The 24705-nt window shown below is 43.1% G+C and overlaps 1 protein-coding gene across 8 annotated transcripts in view; it reads left to right on the top strand.

Annotated features, from left to right (window-relative positions):
* RABGEF1 (RAB guanine nucleotide exchange factor 1) overlaps positions 1–24705 on the top strand; it is a 75676-nt gene that overhangs the window by 5006 nt on the left and 45965 nt on the right. For 3 of the 8 annotated variants that reach the window (XM_039460623.2, XM_039460620.2, XM_074390728.1), the window contains exon 2: positions 24248–24436. In XM_039460623.2, the coding sequence (XP_039316557.1) occupies positions 24258–24436 (179 nt within the window). In that variant the 5' untranslated portion in view covers positions 24248–24257. Of the gene's footprint in view, positions 1–8837; positions 8907–24247; positions 24437–24705 lie in introns of those variants that run through there. The other 5 variants (XM_039460625.1, XM_074390729.1, XM_039460624.2 and 2 more) reach the window with 3 other exon arrangements.

The raw sequence follows: 24705 nt of genomic DNA, 5'->3' as shown, positions 1-24705 counted from the left end.
TTATACTTTTAAGGTGCTGTTTTCAAGTTCCCTGTGAAATTTCTGTTTTCTATGAAGTTGCTGTCAGAGGATAGGAAGTATAATATTTATTTATAGTAGAACTTGTTTTTTTCTGTTTTTCGAGACAAGTGTCACTCTGTCACCCAGGCTGGAATGCAGTGGCGCGATCTCAGCTCACTGCAACTTCCTCCTCCCTGGTTGTAGCAATTCTTCTGCCTTAGCCACCTGAATAGCTTGGCGGGGGGAACGGAGTTTCACTCTTGTCATTGCTCACAGGCTGGAGTGCAATGATGTGATCTCAGCTTACCTGCAACCCAGCTAATTTTTTTTTTCTTTTTAGATGGAGTTTCACTCTTGTCACCCAGGCTGGAGTGCAATGGCTCTATCTCAGTTTACTGCAACCTCCGCCTCCTGGGTTCAGGTGATTCTCCTTTCTCAGCCTCCTGAGTAGCTGGGATTACAGGCATTTGTCACCTCACCCAGCTGATTTTTTTTTTTGAGATGGAGTTTCACTCTTGTTACCGAGGCTGGAGTGCAATGGCGCGATCTCGGCTCACCCCAACCTCCGCCTCCTGGGTTCAGGCAATTCTCGTGCCTCAACCTCCTGAGTAGCTGGGATTACAGGCACACGCCACCATGCCCAGCTAATTTTTTGTATTTTTACTAGAGACGGGGTTTCATGATGTTGACCAGGACGGTCTCGATCTCTTGACCTGGTGATCCACCCGCCTCAGTCTCCCAAAGTGCTGGGATTACAGGCTTGAGCCACTGCGCCCGGCAATTTTTGTATTTTTAGTAGAGACAGGGTTTCACCACCTTGGCCAGGCTGGTCTCAAACTCCTGACCTCAGTTTATGCGTCCACCTTGGCTTCTCAGTGTGCTGGGATTACAAGTGTGAGCCAACGCACCTGGCCCTAATGGAATATTTAAATTTGTTTCTGGTAGCATAGTTCTCTTGGTAATGGTTACTAGGAGGGCCAAGAACCATGATTATAATCAATTAATCAGGTTAAAAGTCAGAGTTACAATCAGAATAAGTATGTGTTCATGAGCGAGTAAAATGTTATAAACTGAGGGAGTGTCAAGCTTTTTATTTTCTCCCTGTAGCAGTGAGGAGATTGCTGAAAATCTCTGAAGCAGGAATGCAACAAGAGTTCTGAGAGCTCTAAATTCTCTGCTGTCTCACCCTAAGGAATGGTTGGCAGCATCTCTATGCTAGGCACAGAACAACTTAGGAGGAATTGTAAAAAGATCTTACGAACCACATTCAAAGCTAGTCTATTCAGTTCCCATTCAAAATAAATATGCAACCATAATTGAATTTATGGTGATTTGGTCTGTATTCTAAAATTAAAAATGGCTTCTGGGGGATTTTCACATAGGGGTATATTTATAATTTTCTTCGTGCTTGCAGTTAAAAATACATAATGAAAATGTTTTATTTTTGTAGTTCCTCTGTTAGAATTTTCTAATTTTAAGCCCTTGATTTTTCCTAAAGAAGGCACTTTGGAGCACATAAAAGAAAATGCAATTAGAAATAGAACATAGAAAATATTTTCTTATTGTGCTATATATATATATAGTGCTATATATATATAGCATAATAAGAAAAAAAATATATATATATATATATTTTTTTTTGAGACGGAGTTTTGCTCTTGTTACCCAGGCTGGAGTGCAATGGCGCGATCTCGGCTCACCGCAACCTCCGCCTCCTGGGTTCAGGCAATTCTCCTGCCTCAGCCTCCTGAGTAGCTGGGATTACAGGCACGCACCACCATGCCCAGCTATTTTTTTTGTATTTTTAGTAGAGACGGGGTTTCACCATGTTGACCAAGATGGTCTCGATCTCTTGACCTTGTGATCCACCCGCCTCAGCCTCCCAAAGTGCTGGGATTACAGGCTTGAGCCACCGCGCCCGGCCTATATATATATATATTTTTTTTTGAGACTGAGTTTCGCTCTTGTTACCCAGGCTGGAGTGCAATGGCGCGATCTCGGCTCACCACAATCTCCGCCTCCTGGGTTCAGGCAATTCTCCTGCCTCAGCCTCCTGAGTAGCTCGGATTACCGGCATGTGCCACCACGCCCAGCTAATTTTTTGTATTTTTAGTAGAGACGGGGTTTCACCATATTGACCAGGACGGTCTCTATCTCTTGACCTCGTGATCCACCCGCCTTGGCCTCCCAAAGTGCTGGGATTACAGGCTTGAGCCACCGCGCCCGGCCTGTGCTATATTTTTTTAAGTGTAACGTATCATTTACTTTTTACACATCTTGTTCCAGAAAGGATTTGTAATGACTTACAAAGATACATACGACATACTGTTGGTAACATACAGAGATAAGTCTGTGATGAGGAATTCAGGACTGAGGGGAAATTAAAATGGAAACAGGAATGAGCTGTGTTCACAGAGCACTTGGACTGAAGTCTTACGTGTTAGAGGGCCACAAATTTGGCTTTGCTTGTCAGTAGCCAATTCAGAGAGAAATACAGTCAGTTACATGTTTCAGTGACTATAAAAGAGATCAGTTTCTCCTTTGAATTCCCAGAGACACTTTACAACATGCCTTTCAAAGGGCTGTGTGTTGAGTTTTACTTTTTGTTTTAGTAAAACTCCTCATTGCCTTATTGTGTAAGACGGTGACATAACGTCAAAACATTCTGTAAAAGCATTTCTCTTGCCTCCAAAATAACGTGATCCGAGAACTTAGATCTCTAGACTGATTAAAGGATCTGTTTTAGAGTATCTAGAGAAGTGGGTGAGTTGCACATTCCTCAGCTACCTTCCAAATTTTCTCCATGGATCTTTTGTAATGAATTTATCAGCGGTCGGGTTTGAGTTTGTGCTTCCTGACAAGTTCCTTGAGTACATCTGTTTTCTGTTGTTAGTGAATCATGGAGCCATATGTTTACACAGGTGTGCTTTATCATAGGGGTATCACTATGGAAGAATCTGACAAGGGCACATATTTGTTTGTTTTTTGAAAGAAAATCACTTTATTCTAATTAACTCAAAGAAAAAAATCATAACAGCTAGTTTAAGGATGCCATGCAAACATCTACCCAGCTCGAAATCTGGTACCATCTTAATGAAACTGCAGCTGAAATAATCTTTTCAGTTGCAGTTCTGAAGCAAGAAAGCTATGACAGAATAGAGGTTTACTTGGTGATTACACTTTATATCTTCACTATCAATTTAATTTTATGCTAAATAACTTGGTTAAGAGAGCTGATTTTCCAGTTCTCTAATTTGAACTTCCTGATTAGAACAATCTGTTCGCAAGTCTGCACTGTTACAGCACCTCATTGAAACCCTCACAGAGCTTTCTGTCACCCTGCTTCTGGGCACACTCCAAAATGTTTTATATCATACGAGCAAGGCTGCTATCGTCGTGCCGGCTGGGTTCCTTGAGACTCCTGGTCATTGATATCAGGCCTTGAGGCTCAGCATGATTTCCTCCACTGAAGCCCCGCTGGTGGCATGACCCAGTGTGTATCTGACAGGGGAACATATTTGAATGAAATCTATCTCACCTCTATACAGAGATGGGCTGAGGGAATACCAGATTGAAGATTCATTTCTGGAAGTAGGTTGTGGGATCTAAGTGCTAGCACAGAGAGCATTGGCTTAGAAAGCCCAGGCCTATGATTTATTTTTAATGTGGGAACAGATCCACTCATCTTAGATGAAATGTCCAGTAAGTTGTTTTATCTGTATTTTGCTCCAGCTGAAGAGTTGCACTTTCAACAAGTAATAATGGTTCAAATTTATCAAATGCTAGCAGGAGCCAGGCATCGTGCTAATGGAGAGAGACCATCCCTATTCACCCCTACTCAGTAAACAGTGGGTGAAACTGTCCTTGCCTATATGTAGTTATTGTAATGCTGTCTTTCCTTAATTGTATATCCATAAAGCTTTTTTTTTTTTTTTTTTTGAGACGGAGTTTCACTCTTGTTACCCAGGCTGGAGTGCAATGGCGCGATCTCGGCTCACCGCAACCTCCGCCTCCTGGGTTCAGGCAATTCTCCTGCCTCAGCCTCCTGAGTAGCTGGGATTACAGGCTTGCGCCACCATGCCCAGCTAATTTTTTGTATTTTTAATAGAGACGGGGTTTCACCATGTTGACCAGGATGGTCTCGATCTCTTGACCTCATGATCCACCCGCCTCGGCCTCCCAAAGTGCTGGGATTACAGGCTTGAGCCACCACGCCCGGCCCATAAAGCTTTTGACATTGTTACCTAAATGTGTTTCTAAAAAAGGAGTTGTGCCGGTGACGAAAGTTTTGAATAGAATATTAGAAAGCAAATATGAAGTGTGAAAAAAAAAAAACAGAACCAGGCGAGGAGTTGAGCACTTGTAATACCAGCTACTTGGGAGGCTGAGGCAGGAGGATTGCTGGAGATCAGGTGTTAGAGGCTGTAGTGTGCTATGATTGTGTCTGTAAATAACCACTATACTCTAGCCTGGGCAACAAAGCAAGACTCTGTCTCTTAAAAAAAAAATTAAAAAAAAAAAGCAAAACAAAACAATAAGCTAATAAAATAGAATGTCTAAAATTTCTAACTGATGCCTCACAAGATAATATGCTTGGCACCTATTTAGCAAGTTGGATTATATTTTTATTTGTGTAAATTGGCCATTGCGGTTGAGGTTGCAGTGAGATAAGCGTGTAGATTTTATTTGTCTAGGATTTAAAATGTTGTATAATCATGAATGGACACTTTTTTTTTTTTTTTTTTTTTTGAGACGGAGTTTCGCTCTTGTTACCCAGGCTGGAGTGCAATGGCGCGATCTCGGCTCACCGCAACCTCCGCCTCCTGGGTTCAGGCAATTCTCCCGCCTCAGCCTCCTGAGTAGCTGGGATTACAGGCACGCACCACCACGCCCAGCTAATTTTTTTTTTGTATTTTTAGTAGAGACGGGGTTTCACCATGTTGACCAGGATGGTCTCGATCTCTCGACCTCGTGATCCACCCGCCTCGGCCTCCCAAAGTGCTGGGATTACAGGCTTGAGCCACCGCGCCCGGCGAATGGACACTTTTTAATACCATTTATGAGAACTGCAGTAGCAAAGTGCTTTCATATCCATATGCCAACTGCTCATGCTTCTTTAAAACGTTGTTATGATGTTGTCTGGAAATACAGTGGCCCCAGGAAATACAATGTCTCATGACAGAAACAGTACTGAAATTCAGTATTTAAGTTCTTTAAATATCAGCTATATTGAGTAGACACGACTTTCTCTCAAGAGCCTACTTTCGGTTTTTGACATATTAGGGAACAAATTGCAGACACAGTTTTTTCATTACCTGTAAGAGCACTTAAAGGAAGTAAGCTGTTTCCTTAAAGAGGGATTTTTGTCTTTTCAATACTTCTGTCTAGTAACTCAATGCATTGCAAGATACACATTTTTTGCTGGGTGTGGTGGCTCACGCCTGTAATCCCAGTACTTTGGGAGGCCAGGGTGGATGGATCAGCTGAGGTCGGGAGTTTGAGACTAGCCTGGCCAACATGGAGAAACCTTGTCTCTACTAAGAACATAAAATTAGCCGGGCGTGGTGGCACATGCTTGTCATCCCAGCTACTCGGGAGGCTGAGGCAGGAGAATCACTTAAACCTGGGAAGTGAAGGTTGCAGGGAGCCAAGATCACCCATTGCACTCCAGCCTGGGCAACAAGAGTGAAACTCCATCTCAAAATAAATAAATAAATAAAAAGATATACATTGTTCTAGTGCTATAAATATATTGGTACATTTAAATATCCTATACACGTAAAATGGTGCTTGAGAAATAAGTTGAAATTGTTTTGAGGTTTTTTAGATTCTGACAGAAAAACTGGGTATCCAGTTGGACTGCAGGTGCAACCAGTGCCAGCCCCAGCCAGATCCAGCCCCAAACATAGGCAATAGTGATTATGATAGTGATTCTGCCATTTAGATCAGTGAAACGCCAAGATTTCAGTTTCATTCTTCAGCGAATGCTTTACGTGTATTTGGAGAAGAATCTGACCTAAAAAGACTCTTCTGTGTTTGTTCTGCTGTTAAATACAGCCTTTGAATTCTTTTAGTAATACTTTTCAGATCTAGAATTTCAGTTTGACACTTAAATATTCCAATTTGCAGTTGAAATTCTTATTTATTTATTTATTTATTTATTTTGAGACAGACTCTCTGTCTCCCAGGCTGGAGTGCAGTGGAGCCATCTCAGCTCATTGTAACCTCTGCCTCCCAGGTTCAAGCAGTTCTCTGCCTTAGCCTCCCAAGTAACTGGGATTACAGGTGCCTGCCACCATGCCTAGTTAATTTAGTATTTTTAGTCAAGACAGGGTTTCACCATCCTGGCCAGGCTATTCTTGAACTCCTGACCTCGTGATCCACCTACCTCGGCCACCCAGAGTGCTGGGATTACAGGCATGAGCCACTGCACCTGGCTAAAATTCTTAATCTTTTTATGTGTTTTGTCTCTTTCTTTCTTTTTTCTTTTTTGAGAAAGAGTCTCACTTTGTTGCCAAGGCGGGAGTGCAATGCAATGGTGTGAACTTGGCTCACTGCAGCCTCCACCTCCCAGGTTCAAGCAGTTCTCCTGCCTCAGCTTCATGAGTAGCTGGGACTACGGACATACGCCACTACACCTGGCTAATTTTTTTTATTTTTAGTAAAGACAGGGTTTCACCATGTTGGGCAAGCTGGTCTCAAACTCTGACCACAAGTGATGCACCCACCCTAGCCTCCCAAAGTGTTGGGATTACAGGTGTGAGCCACCGTGCCTGGCCTTTCCTCTTTTTTTCTGTTTTTAAAAACATACTTACCATTAAATAAGTCTTCCTGGTAAAATCAAGTATAAATCATCTGAGCCTCTGTTTCTGTTACCTGCTTTTCCTGTTGGTTTTTAGTTATCTGAATGTGAGGCACTGTGAATACAGTAACGGTCTGGATGATGATATTCTTTTTCAGAGGCCTTCAGTTTTGTTTTGAAGCCTTCTCTACGTGGGTGTAGAATTTGGGCTGTGTCTTCAGGGGAAAACCAGCCTTGTGTTAAGCCCAGCCAGCCTTGTGTTAAGCCCACATTTTGACTCGTATTTCACTGGGCCCTTGAGCCACAAAAGTCATAATCTTAGGCTGGGCACATTGACTCACACCTGTAATCCCAGCATTTTGGGAGGCCAAGGTGGGAGGATCACTTGAGCCCAGGAGTTCAAGACCAGCCTGGGCAACAAAGACCCCATCTATCTTTTTTTTTTTTTTTTTTTTTTTTGTAGATGGAGTTTTTGCTCTTGTTACCCAGGCTGGAGTGCAATGGCACGATCTCGGCTCACCGCAACCTCCGCCTCCTGGGTTCAGGCAATTCTCCTGCCTCAGCCTCCTGAGTAGCTGGGATTATAGGCACGCGCCACCATGCCCAGCTAATTTTTTGTATTTTTAGTAGAGACGGGGTTTCACCATGTTGACCAGGATGGTCTTGATCTCTTGACCTCATGATCCACCCTCCTCGGCCTCTCAAAGTGCTGGGATTACAGGCTTGAGCCACCGCGCCCGGCCATCTATCTTAAAAAAAAAAAAAACTAAACTAAAAAATCAGCCAAGTGTGGTGGCATGAACTAATGGTACCAACTACTCAGAAGGCTGAGGCTCAAGATTACTTGAGCCCAGGTGTTCAATGAGTGCGGTGAGCCATGACTGTGCCACTGCACTCCAGCCTGGGTGATAGTGAGACTCTGTCTCAATTAAAAAAAAAAAAAAAAAGTCTTGATTTTTATCTCTTCCAGAAACTCTCTCATGGTTCCTCTGCCTCAGCAGAATCTGGTTTCTTGGCCTTTTATCTGAGAATCAGCAAATGCACTAGGGAAAAAATTGTTTGTAGAATGTCATCTCATCTCTGAAGTTTCTCTTTTTCTAGAATCTAGATGCTTCTAGTATAGTGTATCTTGTTCTCTGCAGAAGTGTTGGTCAGCCACAAGCTACTCTGTCATATTCAGAAAAGGGAGTCTCCCATTAGGAACGAAGCTGTGAAAAGAAATGGACCTTTTCACAATTGTGTTTTCTTTATAGTTGTGGTTCTCAGAGGTAGTTCCTAGAAGTATTACCTGGAAACTTGTTAAATTCGAATTCTCAGGCCCTATCCCAGTGGAATCAGAAACTCTGGGGTGGGACTAGTTAAAAAACTCTGTGTTTTAACGAGTCTTCCAAGTGATACTGATGTGCACTAAAAGCTGAGAATCACTGCTTGTCAAGTTAGTTGTTTGCTATTTAATTTTTTACTCCCACCTTTACTGGGCCCAGGAGATTCTGTAAGGGACACAAGTGAAAGAACGCTGTCTCTGCAGGTACTTTGTCAGTTTTCTGATGAATCATTTGAGAAACTTATCTGTTGAGTACCTGCTCAGTTCCTGGCGCTGTGGCTAAGAGCATGGGGTGGACATGTAAGCAAGTCATTGTAATAGGATGTGAGTATTATAATGGCTGTATTTATAAAAAGCTACAGGAACTGGAGAGAGAATTACCCTGTCAGTGGGGAAGACGGGTCAGGTGTCACTTCATTTTTTAACAGGGTAGGATTTGAAGGTGAACAGACAGAAGGGTATTCTAAGTGGGTTCATAAATAGGATGACCATGCAATTTATTAACCAAAGGAGGTCACTTTTGAGAATCAAAGGGGGTGCTTTTAGGCCAGGACTGTTACTTGTTAACTGGGGTGTATGATTGCCCTATTTGTAAAGAACAAGTAATACTGTGAACCCACAGTTTGATGTCAGTTTGTGGAAAACTCATTTCTTCTAATTATTTGTAGAGTTTACAGCAATTCTTATTGGATGGTATATGTTTTTTCCTAGGGCTGCTGTAAAATATTACAGGCATACTTTGGAGATATTGCGAGTTTGGTTCTACACCACTGCAGTAAAGTGAGTCATACACATTTTTGGGTTACCCAGTACATATAAAAGTTGTATTTTGGGCCAGGCTCCCTCTGCATCTGTGTTTCAGTTGGGGTCGGGTAATCTTCCTTTTACTTTGAAGAGCTCCCTCTGCTATTTCTTCCAGTGCATGTCTTCCCATAACAGTTTTTTTTTTTCTCATTTGAAAATGTGTATTTTGCCATCTTTTTTTTTTTGATACAGAGTCTCGTTTTGTTACCCAGGCTGGAGTGCAGTGGCACAATCTCAGCTCACTGTAACCTCCGCCTCCCGGGTTCAAGTGGTTCTCCTGCCTCAGCCTCCCAAGTAGCTGGGACTACAGGTGTGTGCCACCATGCCCGGCTGATTTTTTGTATTTTTAGTAGAGACAGGGTTTCACCATGTTAGCTAGGATAGTCTCGGTTTCCTGACTTCGTGATCCGCCCGCCTCGGCGTCCCAAAGTGCTGGGATTACAGGCTTGAGCCACCGCGCCCGGCCTAACATTTTATTTTTGCTGGAGTGAGGTGTGGTGATCTTGGCTCACTGCAACCTCCGCCTCCTGGGTTCAAGTGATCCTCATGCCTCAGCCTCCCAAGTAGCTGGGACTACAAGCACATGCCACCACAGCTGGCTTTTTTTTTTTTTTTTGTATTTTTAATAGAGATGGGGTTTCACCATTTTAGCCAAGATGGTCTCAAATCTCCTGACCTCATGATCTGCCCACCTTGGCCTCCCAAAGTGCTGGGATTATAGGCATGAGCCACTGTGCCGGCTTGTCTATCTTAGCATTTTTATGTAGATTATAATTTTCTCATTAAATTATTTCCTTTAAGTCTTTACATATTGATGCTATTGTGACTGATATCTCTTTTTATACTTTCTAACTTGTTATTGTTTGGCTGTTATAAGAGTTCCACAGATTCCATGTACATGTTTAGCTTATTTCAAAAGGTGAATTTTTTTGTGACAGCCATTTTAAAGTTAGTTTCTTAGCATTAGTAGTGTTTTAGTGTCTTGCTTTAGGCCTTCCAGATGTATAGTCATATTTCTAATATTACCCAGTAAGCTTCACAATGACTGAAATGATTTATTTTTACTTTCATTTGTATCCCAAGTGCCTGTCATACAGTATCAATCAGTATATAAATATTTGTTGAATGAGTTTAGAGGGAACACTGTAAGAATATGTACTATATACAGTGACTGTCTCTGGATGACGACTTAAAATGTTTTTTTCTACTTGTCTAGCTATATCAGGTTTTGTAAATAATGAGTATCCTTCTCTAAAAAAAAAATTTAAGGGGGAAAAAAAAACACCGTAAGTTTTATTTCTTTCTCTTTTTTTTTTTTTGAGACGGAGTTTCGTTCTTGTTACCCAGGCTGGAGTGAAATGGCGCGATCTCGGCTCACCGCAACCTCCACCTCCTGGGTTCAGGCAATTCTCCTGCCTCAGCCTCTTGAGTAGCTGGGATTACAGGCACGCGCCACCATGCCCAGCTAATTTTTTTGTATTTTTAGTAGAGATAGGGTTTCACCATGTTGACCAGGATGGTCTCGATCTCTTGACCTCGTGATCCACCCGCCTCAGTCTCCCAAAGTGCTGGGATTACAGGCTTGAGCCACCGCGCCTGGCCTCAAGTTTTATTTCTTAAGTGAAGTCAAAGGATAGCTTACCGTTTTGCTAGAACTGATTGGATGTTTCCTGTAAGTCCCAGATAAGTTGTCTGGAGAGAGTAATGACCTGTGATGGCATGACACTGAACCCAGGAATAGGAAGCAAGACCCTTTTAAGAAGGATAGCGGGAAACTGCTCACCTCTGCAGAGTGTTTCGGTTTTGCTTTTCTGAGATGAAACTGGTTTGCATCCAGAGCCTTAAGAAAGAACACCAGTAGTTCTGTGAGCTTTATAAATACGCTTTGTACCTCTCTGGCCTTTTTAGGTTACCTGGAACTGGAGTGAATCCTAGCCCTGGGGCATAATTTACAGAATACTAACTGTCCCAGCGGCAGAGATAATTTTTACTGTCCCCTGGTGTAAGTGGGACCAACTGAATTGTGCATTCTTTATGCCCAGGTTGCTCAATTAAGCTCCTGTTTATTGGAGTGCAGTGCTCAAACAGGAGCTGTGTGGAGTTGCTCGGGATGTGCTTAATTCCCCAGCAGTAAACGATAGCAACACTTGTGAAGCATTTTCTATTGTGAAAGCTCATGTAAGCCTCAGAATCCAGGGTTTTTTTTGAAGGCTGGTCACATATTATATTAGTTTGTTCATTCTTACATTGCTACAAAGAAATACCTGAGACTGAGTAATTTATAAAGAAAGGAGATTTAATTGGCTCAGAGTTCTGTAGGCTGTGCAGGAAGGATTGTAGCTTCTACTTCCGGGGAGGCCTCAGGAAGCTTCCAGTCATAATGGAAAGCAAAGCGGTGGAGCAAAGTGTCTCCCATGGTGGGAGCAGGAGCAAGAAGGAAGGTTCTACAAACTTTTAAACAGCAGAACCACAGGTGATGGTGCGAAACCCTTTATGGGTAACTGCCCCACCTTTCACAGGCCCTACTTCCAACATTGGGGATTGCAGTTCAACATGAGATTTGGGTGGGGACACAGATCCAAACCATATCACATAGGCATATATAGTCCCTTTGCGACTGCCCACTGTTACAGCAACCAGAAGGAAAGCAGGTGTTTACCGTAAATCATACAGTTTGCACAAAATATCTAGATAAGCTGATACAGTGTGGTTCAGTACTGTAACCATATAAAACACCCTTTATCATTTAGGGCATACGGCCAGTAGTACAAGATGTCAGTTTCTAGGAGCTGACCAAGGACTAGTTGCAGAAGCAGGTTCCTCTGAGAATATGCATCATTTGAGCAACTCAGGCCTGCTGGATTAACTCTGCTTATACCATTTTCCTTCCCCTCCTCTCCCTTGCCTTTACCACTCATAACCTGGAAAAAGCACTGATTTGTCCTCCATATCTATAGTTTTGTCATTTGGAAAGTTTGCATAAATCCTAGCGTATGTAACCTAGGACGGACTTTTTTTTTTTTTTTTTTTTTTCAGATGGAGTTTTACTCTTGTTGCCCAGGCTGGAGTGCAGTGGCGTGATCCAACCTCTGCCTCCCGGGTTCAAGTGATTCTCCTGTCAGCCTCCTGAATAGCTGGGATTACAGGCATGTGCCACCATTCCCGGCTAATTTTGTATTTTTAGTGGAGATGGGGTTTCTCCATGTTGGTTGGGCTGGTCTTGACCTCTTGACCTCAGTTGATCCACCTGCCTCAGCCTCCCAAAGTGCTTGGATTACAAGGTGTGAGCCACTGTGCCCAGCCAAGATGGACTTTTTAAAAACCTCAGCATGTTGCTTTTGAGCTTCCAGCTTTTTGTGTGTGTTAATAGTTCTTTGTAGTGTTAGGTATTCTCTTGTGTGGTTATGCCCCAGTTTGTTTAACCATCCCATAGATGTTTATTTTCCTCATAAAGTTGGTTAGTATGTATAATTTTAACATAATGGCTAAACACTCATGAGGGGAAGATATTTTAAACATTTTTAAATTAATAGAGACCCTGTCTCTTGTTATTGCCCGGATGGTCTTGAACACTTGGCTTCAAGCCATCCTCCCATCTTTGCCTCCCAAAGTGCTGGGATTATAGGTGTGAACCGTTGTGTCTGGCCCAGGGGAAGGGTTTTTGTATTTATTAAACATTAAGTATGTATCATTGCTTTATAGCCATGTTATTCTGTGGTCTCTACAATAACCTATTCATTCAGTTACTGTTCTTTCAACAGAGATTTAAGAACCTATGATATGCCTGATGGCATAGGGAAAAAATTCCTCAAACTGTGCTTTTCTTCTACTCATGCCACAGCAATCATCAACACAGAAGACTTCTGTGACCATATGTGTGGGGATTCTTCTTCCAGACACTACACCAGCTGGGTGTCTTCTAGTTCACTTCCAATATTATCTACCTGGAGATAGTGTCAGATCCCACAGGGTGAGGACTCAGTCCCCATGACTGCCCCTCCCAACCCCCACCAGGTACAACTCTGGACCTTCAGAACTTCTGACCGACCAACTTCAAGTTGGGGTTCCCATGGCTCCCTTTTTGGTTTGATTAGTTTGCTGAGGTGGTTTACAGAACTCAGGGAGACACCAATTTATTGCAATGAATATTGCAAAGGATCCAGATGAAGGAGATGCTGGGAGCGAGGAATGGGGGAAGGTGCAGAGCAGCCATCCCTTCCTGGGCGCACGCCCTGCAGGAGCCTCCACTGTGTTCAGTTATCTGAAAGCTTCCAGGGCCCAGTTCTCTTGGGTTTTTATGGAGACAGCAGCATTCCTCCCTCAGAGTGAGGACCCTCTCTTGGGGGTGTTTAAGACCCATCATCAGAAAGGTATGGTGGGGGATGATGAGGAGTTGAATCCTGTCTTGGGGCAGGTGAAAGGAGGGCAGGAGAAAGAGAGGCTGCCCATGAGGCCTAACATACCCAATCTTATAACAAAAGCCTGGGGCTGGGAGTGGTGGATCACTGGTGGTCAGAAGTTGGAGACCAGCCTGGCCAACATGGTGAAACCCTGTCTCTACAAAAAATACAAAAATTAGCCAGGCATGGTGGCAGGCCTCTGTAGTACCAGCTATTTTTTTTTTTTTTTTTTTTTTTTTGAGACGGAGTTTCGCTCTTGTTACCCGGGCTGGAGTGCAATGGCGCGATCTCGGCTCACCGCAACCTCCGCCTCCTGGGTTCAGGCAATTCTCCTGCCTCAGCCTCCTGAGTAGCTGGGATTACAGGCACGCACCACCATGCCCAGCTATTTTTTTTGTATTTTTAGTAGAGACGGGGTTTCACCATGTTGACCAGGATGGTCTCGATCTCTTGACCTTGTGATCCACCCGCCTCGGCCTCCCAAAGTGCTGGGATTACAGGCTTGAGCCACCGCGCCCGGCCAGTACCAGCTATTTAGGAGGCTGAGGCAGGAGAATCGCTTGATTCCAGGAGGCAGAGGTTGCAGTAAGCCAAGATCTCACCACTGCACTCCAGCTTGGGCAACAGAGCAAGACCCTGTCTCAAAAAAAGAAAAAGCCTGGGACAAGGGTTATGATAGTTACCAGCCAGGAACCGTGGATGAAAACTAACATATATTATAACACCACACTGGTACTATTTGAGTCACTAGAAACATAACAGTGGAGAAGGAAAATAAGGTCTCTGTCCTCAGCAAATTGCATTCTAGCAGTGAGGAAGACGACAGCTGGGTACAGTGGCTCACACCTGTAATCTCAGCACTTTGGGAGGCCAAGGTGAGTGGATCACTTGAGGCCAGGAATTTGAGGTCAGCCTGGTCAATACGGTAAAACCCCATCTCTACAAAATATATAAAAATTAGCCAGGCGTGGTGCTAATAAGGACAGAGACCTTATTTTCCTTCTCCATTGTTAAATTTCTAGTGACTCAAAATAGTACCAGTGTGGTGTTATATATTGGTTTTCGTCCACAGTTCCTGGCTGGTAACGACCATAGCCGTTGTCCCAGGCCTTTTTTTTTTTTTTTTAAGCTGCCTATAGTCCCAGCTACTCAAGAGGCTGAGGTGAGAGGATCCCTTGAGCCTGTGGAGGTTGAGTGCAATGAGCCAAGATTGCACCCCTGCACTCCAGCATGGACGACAGAGCTAGACTCTGTCTGGGGGGGAAAAAAAAAGAAAGAAAGAAAAAGAAATAGGACATGAAGGCCAGGCATGGTGGCTCATACCTGTAAGAAGTTCAAGACCAGCCTGAGCCACGTGGCAAGACCCCGCCTCTACCCTCTCATCGTCGAAGAAAAATAAGAAGTAGGACATGCAGAAATGACATTGGGCCCCGGATAAAGCTGAGAGTTAGTTAGGTTGGGGTAGTGTTTCAGGTAGGCTAGGGCAGGCTCCCCGAACTTTTTACATGGGGCCAGTTCACTGTCCCTCAGACCGTTGGAGGGCCGCCACATGCTGCGCTCCTCTCACTGACCACCAGTGAAAGAGGTGCCCCTTCCTGAAGTGCGGCGGGGGGGCTGGAGAAATGGCCTCAGGGGGCCGCATGCGGCCCGCGGACCGACCGTAGTTTGGGGATGCCTGGGCTAGGGAATGCCTCTGAGTCTGACTTGAAAGCTGAGACCTAAGTGATGAGAAGGAAACCACCACCTGGACAGCAAGAAGCCCAGTATTCCTCACACTGGAATAGCACCTGCAGAGGCGCTGCCCGCAGAGGGGGACGTGGAAAGGAGACCTGTATTTGTTTTCTTTTGCCTGCCGTAAAGCGCTACAAATTTAGCAGTGTAAAACAACACTCACTTATTTATTTATTTATTTATTTGAGACGGAGTTTCGCTCTTGTTACCCAGGCTGGAGTGCAATGGCGCGATCTCGGCTCACCGCAACCTCCGCCTCCTGGGTTCAGGCAATTCTCCTGCCTCAGCCTCCTGAGTAGCTGGGATTACAGGCACATGCTACCATGCCCAGCTAATTTTTTGTATTTTTAGTAGAGACGGGGTTTCACCATGTTGACCAGGATGGTCTCGATCTCTCGACCTCGTGATCCACCCGCCTCGGCCTCCCAAAGTGCTGGGATTACAGGCTTGAGCCACCGCGCCCGGCGCTATTTTTGTTTTTTTAAGAGACACGGTCTCTGTTGCCTATGCTGGAGTGCAGTGGTGCAGTCATAGCTCGCTGCAGCCTCAAATTCCAGCCTCTCTTAAGTCATCCTACTTTCAGCCTTCCAAAGTGCTGGGATTACAGACTTGAGCCGTTGCCGCTGGTTCACAGCCCTCATTTATTAGCTCAAAGTTTTGTAGATTAGAAGTCCAAGCAAGCTCTGCTGGGTATTCTGAGGATCTCAGGAGGTCACAATTAAAGTGTCGGCCAGCCTGGGTTTTTATTTGGCAGTAATAGGGAGAGTCTCCTCCCAGACACCCTCATGTTGGCAGAATTCATTTTCATGTGGTGAAGGTCCAAGATCCTAATTTCTTTGCTGGGTGTCAGCCAGAAGTCATTCTCAGCTTCTAGAAGCCACTCAAATTTCTTGGCTTTTAGTCTTCTCCAGCTTCAAAACCAACAATAGGGCTTTGACTCTCTCTTAACTTCACATTCTGACTCTTGTTTTTTAAAAAGACAGCTTTATTGAACTATAATTCACATACCATACAGTTCTTCCTTTTAGAGCACACAATTAAGTGACAGCCATTACCACAGCCAACTTTAGAGTATTTCCATCATCTCATAAAGAAACCCATGTGCGTTCTCTATCCCCTTTATTCCCATTCTCTCCTCTCTCACTGCTAAGTGACCACCAGTCTATTGTCTGTCTCTCTAGATTTCCCTGGCATGGATGTTCAGATGAATGGAATCATATAGTGTGTAGTCTTCTGTAACTGGCTTCTCTCACTTAGCATGTTTTCAAGGTTCACCATGTTGTAGCATATATCAGTACTTCATTCCTTTTTATTACCAAATATTCCATTTTATGGATATGCCACATTTTGTTCATTAATTCATCAGTTGATAGACATTTGGGTTGTTTCTACTCTTGGATTGTTGTGGATGATGCTGATATAAACATTCATGTACAAGTTTCTCTGTGGACATATGTTTTTATTTCTTTTAGTCTAGGAGTGAAATTGCTGGGTTCTATGGTAATACTGTTTAATCATTTGAGAAACTACCAGACTTCTCCACAATGGCTGTACCATTTTACATTCCTACAAGCCGTGTATGAGGGTTCCAGTTTCCCCACATCCTTCCCAACACTTACTATTTCTGACTGTTCGGTTCACGTCTTCCTACTGGATGTGAAGTGGCATCTCTTTGTGGTTTTGTTTTGCATTTCCTTGATGACTGATGATGTGGAAAATCTTTTCACATACTCACGACTGTTTGCATATCTTTCTGGAGAAATTTCCAGATCTTTTACCCATTTAAAAAGTTGTTATTTTTATTATTGAGTTAAAAGAATTCTTCTTATATTCTGGATACAAGTTCCTTATTACATAAATGACTTGTAAATATTTTCTCTCATTCTGTGGGTTCTATTTTCACTTGATAAGGTCCTCTGAAGCGCAAACATTAAAATGTTGGTGGAGTACAATTCCTCTGTCTTTTGTTGCTTTTGGTGCCATATCTAAAAATCCTTTGTCAGATCCAGTATCATGAAAATTTTACCTCTGTGTTTTCTTCTCAGAGCTTTAGCTTTAGCTTTTATATGTAGGTCTTTGATTCATTCTAAGTTAATTTTTATATATGGTATGAGATAAGCATCTAACATCATTCTTTTGCATTTGGCTATCCAGTTTTCCCAGGACTACTTGTTGAAAAGCTCTTTTTTCTCAATTGAATGGTCTTGGTACTTCTGTGGAAAATCAGTTGACCATAGACATGTGGGTTTATTTCTGGACTCTGAATTCTATTCCGTTGATTTATGTGACTGTCTTTGTGCCAGTACGACACTGTAGTAATTACCATGGCTTTGTACTAAGTTTTGAAATCAGGAAATTAAGTTTTCTTACATTCTTTTTCAAGATTGTTTTGGTTATTCTGGGTCCTTATTCTCTTCTGCATTTTAGGGTTCATGTGCTTTTATTGGGTCTATCTAGATAATCTCTTTATTTTCACGATTAGTAAACTTTATATCTGCAAAGTCTTTTTTTGCAGTGTAAGGTAGCCTAATAACAGGTGTAGCACTGGAGTGTGAAGGTCGTGGGGGCACAGGTCCTGTGATGCTTCATTTGGTGAAAAGGTGGAGGAATATATGAGCAGAGAAGTTGGAGAGGGAAATAGGAAAGGGAGTTGCAGAAATAATACATAGTTTGCCTAAAGTCACACTTTAGTACATGGCAGAGCTGGGGTTTAAGTACAGATTTGACTGATCTCTGTGATTTCATGGTCCATACCAAAGCAGTCTTCTTAGACTTACTGCTATTGTTATTATTTCTGTCTAGTACATACAGAGCTTTTGATGTATGACAAGTAATTCACAAAGCACTCCTTTATGTTTTTCTAGCTCTTAAAGAGCACCTGTGCAAGACTTTTGGCATAGATAATAGGCTCTACTGGAACCAGCTTAAGAAAAAAAGAAAAAAACAGTTAAGGGACCAGCGGGCAAAGCACTGCTTCTACAAAAAAAATAATAATAATGGAAAAATTAATCAGGCATGGTGGCTGAGTGGTGGGAGTGTTGCTTGAGCTCAGGAAGTCAGGTCTACAGTGAGCCATGATCACACCACTGCACTTCAGCCTGGATGACAGACCCTGTCTCCAAAAAAAAAAAAAAAAAAGTGCTTAGTGATGTCTTTGCCACTTACTATTTTTTTTTTTTAATGGAATAAGTCATGATTTCTTAATATTAGTATCTTCATCTGTTACAATAGGACATAGTAGATGGTCTTTAAAGTTTCTGCAGCTTAACATTCTAGACTCTATTCTTCTTTTTTTCTACTTCTTATTTTCTTCCTTTCTACCTCAGCCTCATATGCTATTTATAAATGGCTGGTGTCTTAGATCTAAATCCTGACTTTGGAGGGCTTTAACCTTGTAGAGGAGGTAAACAGTAAACTTGAGAGTTCTTTCTAATTAGATTTCCCTCGCCCTGCCAAGTCTCATTAAATAACTCTTATAGCTCTGAGGTGGATTACCATCTGTCTTCTTTCCATTCCCACTGTGTTACCTCTTATTTATTTATTTATTTTTGAGACAGGATTTCACTCTGTTGCTCAGGCTGGCGTGCAGGGGTGCGATCTCAGCTCACTGCGCCTCTGCCTCCTGGTTCCAAGTAATTCTCATGCCTCAGCCTCCTGAGTAGCTGGGATGATGGGCAAGCACAACTATGCCTTGCTACCCACTGTGTTACCTCTAGTCCTCTGGTTGTAGCTCTTCGTTAGTATCCGTGTATTCTGTCCTGTACTTCTCTCTGATCCAACCTAGAAATTGCCTCTCAAGTTGTTTTGTTTTTGTTTTGAAGATGGTGTCTCTCTGTTGCCCAGGCTGGAATCCAGTGGTGTGATCCTGGCTTACTGCAACCTCCATCTCCCAGGTCCAAGCAATTCTTGTATCTCAGCTTCCCGAGTAGCTGAGATTACTGGTGTCTGCCACCACGCCCAGCTAATTTTTGTATTTTCGGTAGAGACAGGGTTTTGCTATGTTGGCCAGGCTGATCTCGAATTCCTGACCTCAGGTGATCCACTCACCTTGGCCTCCCAAAGTGCTGGGATTACAGGTGTGAGCCACCACTCCTGGCTGAGGTGTTTTGTTTTTTGTTTGTTTGTTTGTTTGTTTGTTTTTTAATAGAGTAAAATTGATTTGGGAGGATTATAATGTTCTGTGAATTTTAAATTTTTAATAGATTTATGTAAACACCTCCACAATCAGAATACGGAACAGTTTCATCACCACAAAAAACTTTCTTGTACTAATTCCTTATAGTCATATCATTCCCTACCCCTAGTTTCTAAATGGAACCATACAGTATGTAAACTTTTAAGATTGGCTGCTATGGTCTGAATCTTTGTGTCTCCCCCAAATTCATATGTTGAAATTCTAAACTGCAAGGTGATGCTAGTAGGAGGTGGAGCCTTTGGGAGGTGATTAGTTCATGAAAGTGGAGCCCTCATAATTGACATCAGAGCCCTTATAATAGACTGCAGAGAGCTAGTCAGTCTCCCCCTCCCACCACATGAGGACACAGGGAGAAGGTACCTTCAGTGAACCACTAGACACTAACATCTGTTGACTTTTTGATCTTTAACTTGCCAGCCTCCTGAACTGTGAGAAATAAATTTCTGTTTTTTATAACCTACCCAGTTTATGGTATTTTGTTACTGCAGCCAGAAGGAACTAAGATGGTGACTTCTTTCAGCATCAAGCTTTTGAGATTCATCAACATTGTTGAGTGTACTAATACCCGTTGTTGTCATTGTTTTCCCGGGTGGCATTCTGTTGTATGGATGTACCATAGTTTATTTGTTCACCCATTGAAGGATATTTTAGTTGTCATTTTTTGTCATCACAAATAATGCTACTATAACTGTTTATGTACAGAATTTTGAGTAAATAGCAGTTTTTATTTCACTAGAGGAAATACCCAGGAGAGGGATTGCATGGTTGGATGGTCATTATATGTATATATTTTTAAGAAACTATAAAACTCTTTTCTGTAGTGTCTGTACTATTTTGCATTCCACTAGGAATGTATGAGGTTTGTAGTTGCTCTGCATCCCTGCTACCCCTTGGTATTGTCAGTATTTATTTTTTTTCTGAGGTGGAGTCTCAATCTTGTCACCCAGGCTGGAGTGCAGTGGTGAGCTCTTGGCATGCTGTAGCTTCCGCCTCCCAGTATCAAATGATCCTCCCACCCCAGCCTACTGAGTAGCCCAGGCTGTGTCACTGTTTTTTATTTTAGTAATTCTAATAGGTTTGAGTGGTATCTCATGGTTGTTTTAATTTGCATTTCTCTAATGACTGAACAGCGTTCAACCAACTATTCATGTGCTTATTTGCCACCATGTCAGTAACTGCAAGGGACCCAAGTTATAAGTCTTCCCTATTTAAAGGTACCAAATTAGTCACCATAGTTTCATGGATATTGGCCCAAGACATGAAATTCCTGGGTTGGAGGCAAAAGTGGAGGACACAGGTCACAGGACATCAGCAGAAGCAGCTTCATGTCCACATGGACTACCTTTGCTGTCAGTTCCCTGTGGGCAATGTCACAAGTAGGAAATCCAAGCTCAGGGAACTCAGATCTCATGAGGGGTGGCAAACAAACATTTCAAACCTTTGATGTAAAGGGAGACATTATGTTTACTCTACTGGACAGTTAACAAACTTGTCTTCTGGTATGGAAGGAGCTATCATCTTTCTCTTGTAAGGATGTCCAGTATACAAACATCCTTGACTGGGCGATATGTAGCAAAGGCCTCTTATGGAAATGTGGGACACCAGTGTCTATGTCTTCTTTAGTAAAGTACCTGTTCAGGTTTTTTGCCCATTTTTAAATTGGGTGGTTTGTTTTCTTACAACTGAATTTTGAGAGTGCTTTATACATTCTGGACATGTGAATTCTTTGCCAAATATGTGATTTGCAATATTTTCTCCCGTTCTATAGCTTGTCTTCATTTTATGAAGTTATTCCCAGAGCAAAAATTTTTTGTTTAGTTGCCAAGTTTGGGATACATACAGGTTCTGTGGGCTGTGACTTTAATGTCAGTTCATTGTTCAGAGCTTTTGGAGTGCTGTTACATGCATGTGCTGATCTGAGACCTGCAGAGTGGTCTCTCCCTTAGTTCCAATTTAAAAACCTTTGGTACTGAATAGCATCAAATCTATACATATGCAGGCTAGGGGCAAGTGTAGATAATGCTTTGTTGAGTTCTCCTCAGCAATTTTTCCCATACTTTTTGTTCCCTAGGAGTTCATACTTTCTTTCTTTTGTCCAGAAAACTGGATTTAGTTACCCCACTCTGCCATGTCCTTCCACCACTGCATGCACATTAGAGGCCAAAGATAGAGAGTGGGGAAAATGAACACTTCCTGCCTCAGAGTTTGGCTCCTGTAGTCTCTCATTTCAGGCATAGCTGCAGACAAAGCACATGATTACAGGGCACTGTGGCTCAAGAGAAGGGGGAGATGGTAAATGGGGGGATCCGCATATTCTCTCTGACTGTTAGGAGTTCCCTTTCTCATGCCTGGAGCCCAAACTGGAGGAGCTTTCTCTGTGCTGTGGGGTCCACTTCCAGGTTGGCCCGGTGGTACTAGATGGGAGAAAGTGGTAATCTCTTAGACAGCTGGGTGATACTTTGAATTCTGGTCTTCCCCACTTCTCCGTTTTGCTTTTCAAAATCCTCAAAAGTAGTTCACAGTGCATTCTGTCCAGGATCTGTGAGGTCTCTCTCCCCAGCAACTGCAGTCACTGTGCTCAGTTTTTCTTTGTTTTCATTTATGCCTGACTTCCTTCTAAGGGTTACCCCTGTGTCTGCATGCGTTAATGTTCAGCCAGAGATTGTTTGTTCAGACAAAGATTCAGATTGGGCTAAACATCTCAGTCTTTAGTTAAGCTTCCACTCTGATCAACAGATCCCGTGCCTACACAGAGGAGACACGGGAGAACCCTGCAAAAGTAAGAGCAGGGTTAGAGGGGAGGGCTTGAGATTTGAGTGCATTCCTTGGCCCAGACATAGATGCATCACAGAAAGTGGAAGTTTTCTCCATCTTTACAGTTGCTTTTGCAGAATAGGATTTATTTTCCTCCTCACTTGGTCATGCTAGAAGACAGAACTCTACATCTCAAGTTGTATGTCTTAAGACAGAGATCGGCCGGGCGCGGTGGCTCACGCCTGTAATCCCAGCACTTTGGGAGGCCGAGGCAGGCGGATCACAAGGTCAAGAGATCGAGACCATCCTGGTCAACATGGTGAAACCCCGTCTCTACTAAAAATGCAAAAAGTTAGCTGGGCATGGTGGCGCGTGCCTGTAATCCCAGCTACTCGGGAGGCTGAGGCAGGAGAATTGCCTGAACCCAGGAGGCGGAGGTTGCGGTGAGCCGAGATCGCGCCATTGCACTCCAGCCTGGGTAACAAGAGCGAAACTCCGTCTCAAAAAAAAAAAAAAAAAAAAAAAAAAGATACTATTTCAATTTTTTCTCTTCTCTATTCTCTTTTTCTCTTCTTTTCTTTCTAGACAAGGCCTCACTCTGTCACCCAGGCTGGTGTGCAGTGGTGTGATCATAGCTCGCTGCAGCCTCCAACTCCTGGGCTCAAGCAGTCCTCTTATCTCAGCCCCCCGAGTAGCTGGGACTACAGGCATATACCATCACACCCCACTAATTTAGTTTTGAGTTTTGGGGTTTTTTTTTTGAGACAGAGTCTTGCTCTGCTGCCAGGCTGGAATGCAGGGGCGTAATCTCAGCTCACTGCAACCTCCGCCTCCCGGGTTCAGGTTGATTCCCCTGCCTAAGCCTCCCGAGTAGCTGAGACTACAGGCATGTACCACTATGACTGGGTAATTTTTTGTGTTTTAGTAGAGATGGGGGTTTCTTCATTTTGGCAAGGATGGTCTTGATCTCCTGACCTTGTGATTCACCCACCTTGGTCTTCCAAGGTGCTGGGATTACAGGAGTGAGCCACCGTGTCCAGTCACACCCAGCTAGTTTTTGTAACTTTTGTACAGATGGGGTCTTGCTGTGTTGCCCAGGCTGGTCCCGAACTCCTAGGCTCAAGTGATCCTCCTACGTTGGCCTCCCAAAGTACTGGGATTAGAGGCATGAGCCGATATCCCCAGCCAGGTTTTTTTTTATAGTAGCCATCCTAACAGGTGTGAAGTGATATCTCATTGTGGATTTTATTTGCATTTCCCTGATGATTGGTGATGTTGAGCATTTTTTCACATTTGTTGACTGTTCATATTTTCTTTGGAAAATTGATGATTGATGTCGTTTTCCCATTAGTTAGTCAGATTGTTTGTTGTTGTTGTTGTTGTTACTGAGTTGTAGGAGTTCCTTCGTATTCTGGATATTAACCCCTTGTTGGATAAGTCGTTTGCAGATGTGTTCTCCCATTCTGTGTTGTTCCTTTTTACTCTTTCAGTTGGCTATTGTGTTGTGCAGACATTTTAAAGTTTGATGTAATGTATTTGTTTGATTTTGCTTTTTTTGCCTATGCTTTTGGTATCATATCCAAGATGTCACTGCAACATCAAGTGTCAGGAAGCTTTTCCCCTAAGTTTTCTTCTAGGAGTTTTCTAGTTTCCAGCCTTTACATTTAGGTCTTTAATTCAATGTTAGCCCCCCTTTTTTTTTTTTTTTGAGACGGAGTTTCGCTCTTGTTACCCAGGCTGGAGTGCAATGGCGCGATCTCGGCTCACCGCAACCTCCGCCTCCTGGGTTCAGGCAATTCTCCTGCCTCAGCCTCCTGAGTGGCTGGGATTACAGGCACGCGCCACCATGCCCAGCTAATGTTTTGTATTTTTGGTAGAGACGGGGTTTCACCATGTTGACCAGGGTGGTCTCGATCTCTTGACCTCGTGATCCACCCGCCTCGGCCTCTCAAAGTGCGCACAGCTGTTAGCCCTTTTTTTAATGGTTTCTTTGTATTTTGGGCAGAGAGTAAGTGTTTCTTTAATATGTCTGTGTCAGGAATTTACTGTATTTAACTTTTCTTTTTCTTTCTTTTTTTCTCCCCCCTTTCCCTCCATCCCTCCTTCATTTCCTCCTTCCCTCTCTTACAGCTTGAAAATAATGGAATCACTCACTTTTTGTTCATAATTGCTAAGATTTTAGTTAGTTGAATGATAATTCATTTTCAACATCACTTTCTTGTTTGTTTGTTGGTTAGCAGGAAGAAGATGAGCCTTAAGTCTGAACGCCGAGGAATTCACGTGGATCAATCAGAGCTCCTGTGCAAGAAAGGATGTGGTTACTACGGCAACCCTGCCTGGCAGGGTTTCTGCTCCAAGTGCTGGAGGGAAGAGTACCACAAAGCCAGGCAGAAGCAGATTCAGGAGGACTGGGAGCTGGCGGAGCGGTAAAAGAACTTAACTAGAGGAGTTTGAACAGGGACATGACTGGAGGCATAGTCCTGTCACCATCTAAATACACTTTTTCTCTTCTGCTTTGAGCTATTAGCAAATCAGTTTAATATTAAAGAATAGGATTTTTTTCCCCTCTTCTTCTCAGTCAACATTTAATGAACAGCTTTCAGTAGTTTCTTCATTTTGTGTTTGTCTTAACTTCCGATTATTTTCTTTGGGTTGTATTAGTCTTAGTTCTCAAATTTAGACAGTAAGCTCCTTG

The sequence above is a fragment of the Saimiri boliviensis genome, chromosome 20, assembly GCF_048565385.1.
Source record: "Saimiri boliviensis isolate mSaiBol1 chromosome 20, mSaiBol1.pri, whole genome shotgun sequence".
NCBI classification, from domain to species: domain Eukaryota; kingdom Metazoa; phylum Chordata; class Mammalia; order Primates; family Cebidae; genus Saimiri; species Saimiri boliviensis.
Note: the sequence above shows the minus strand (reverse complement) of the source record. Positions and strands in the feature narration are given on the sequence as shown.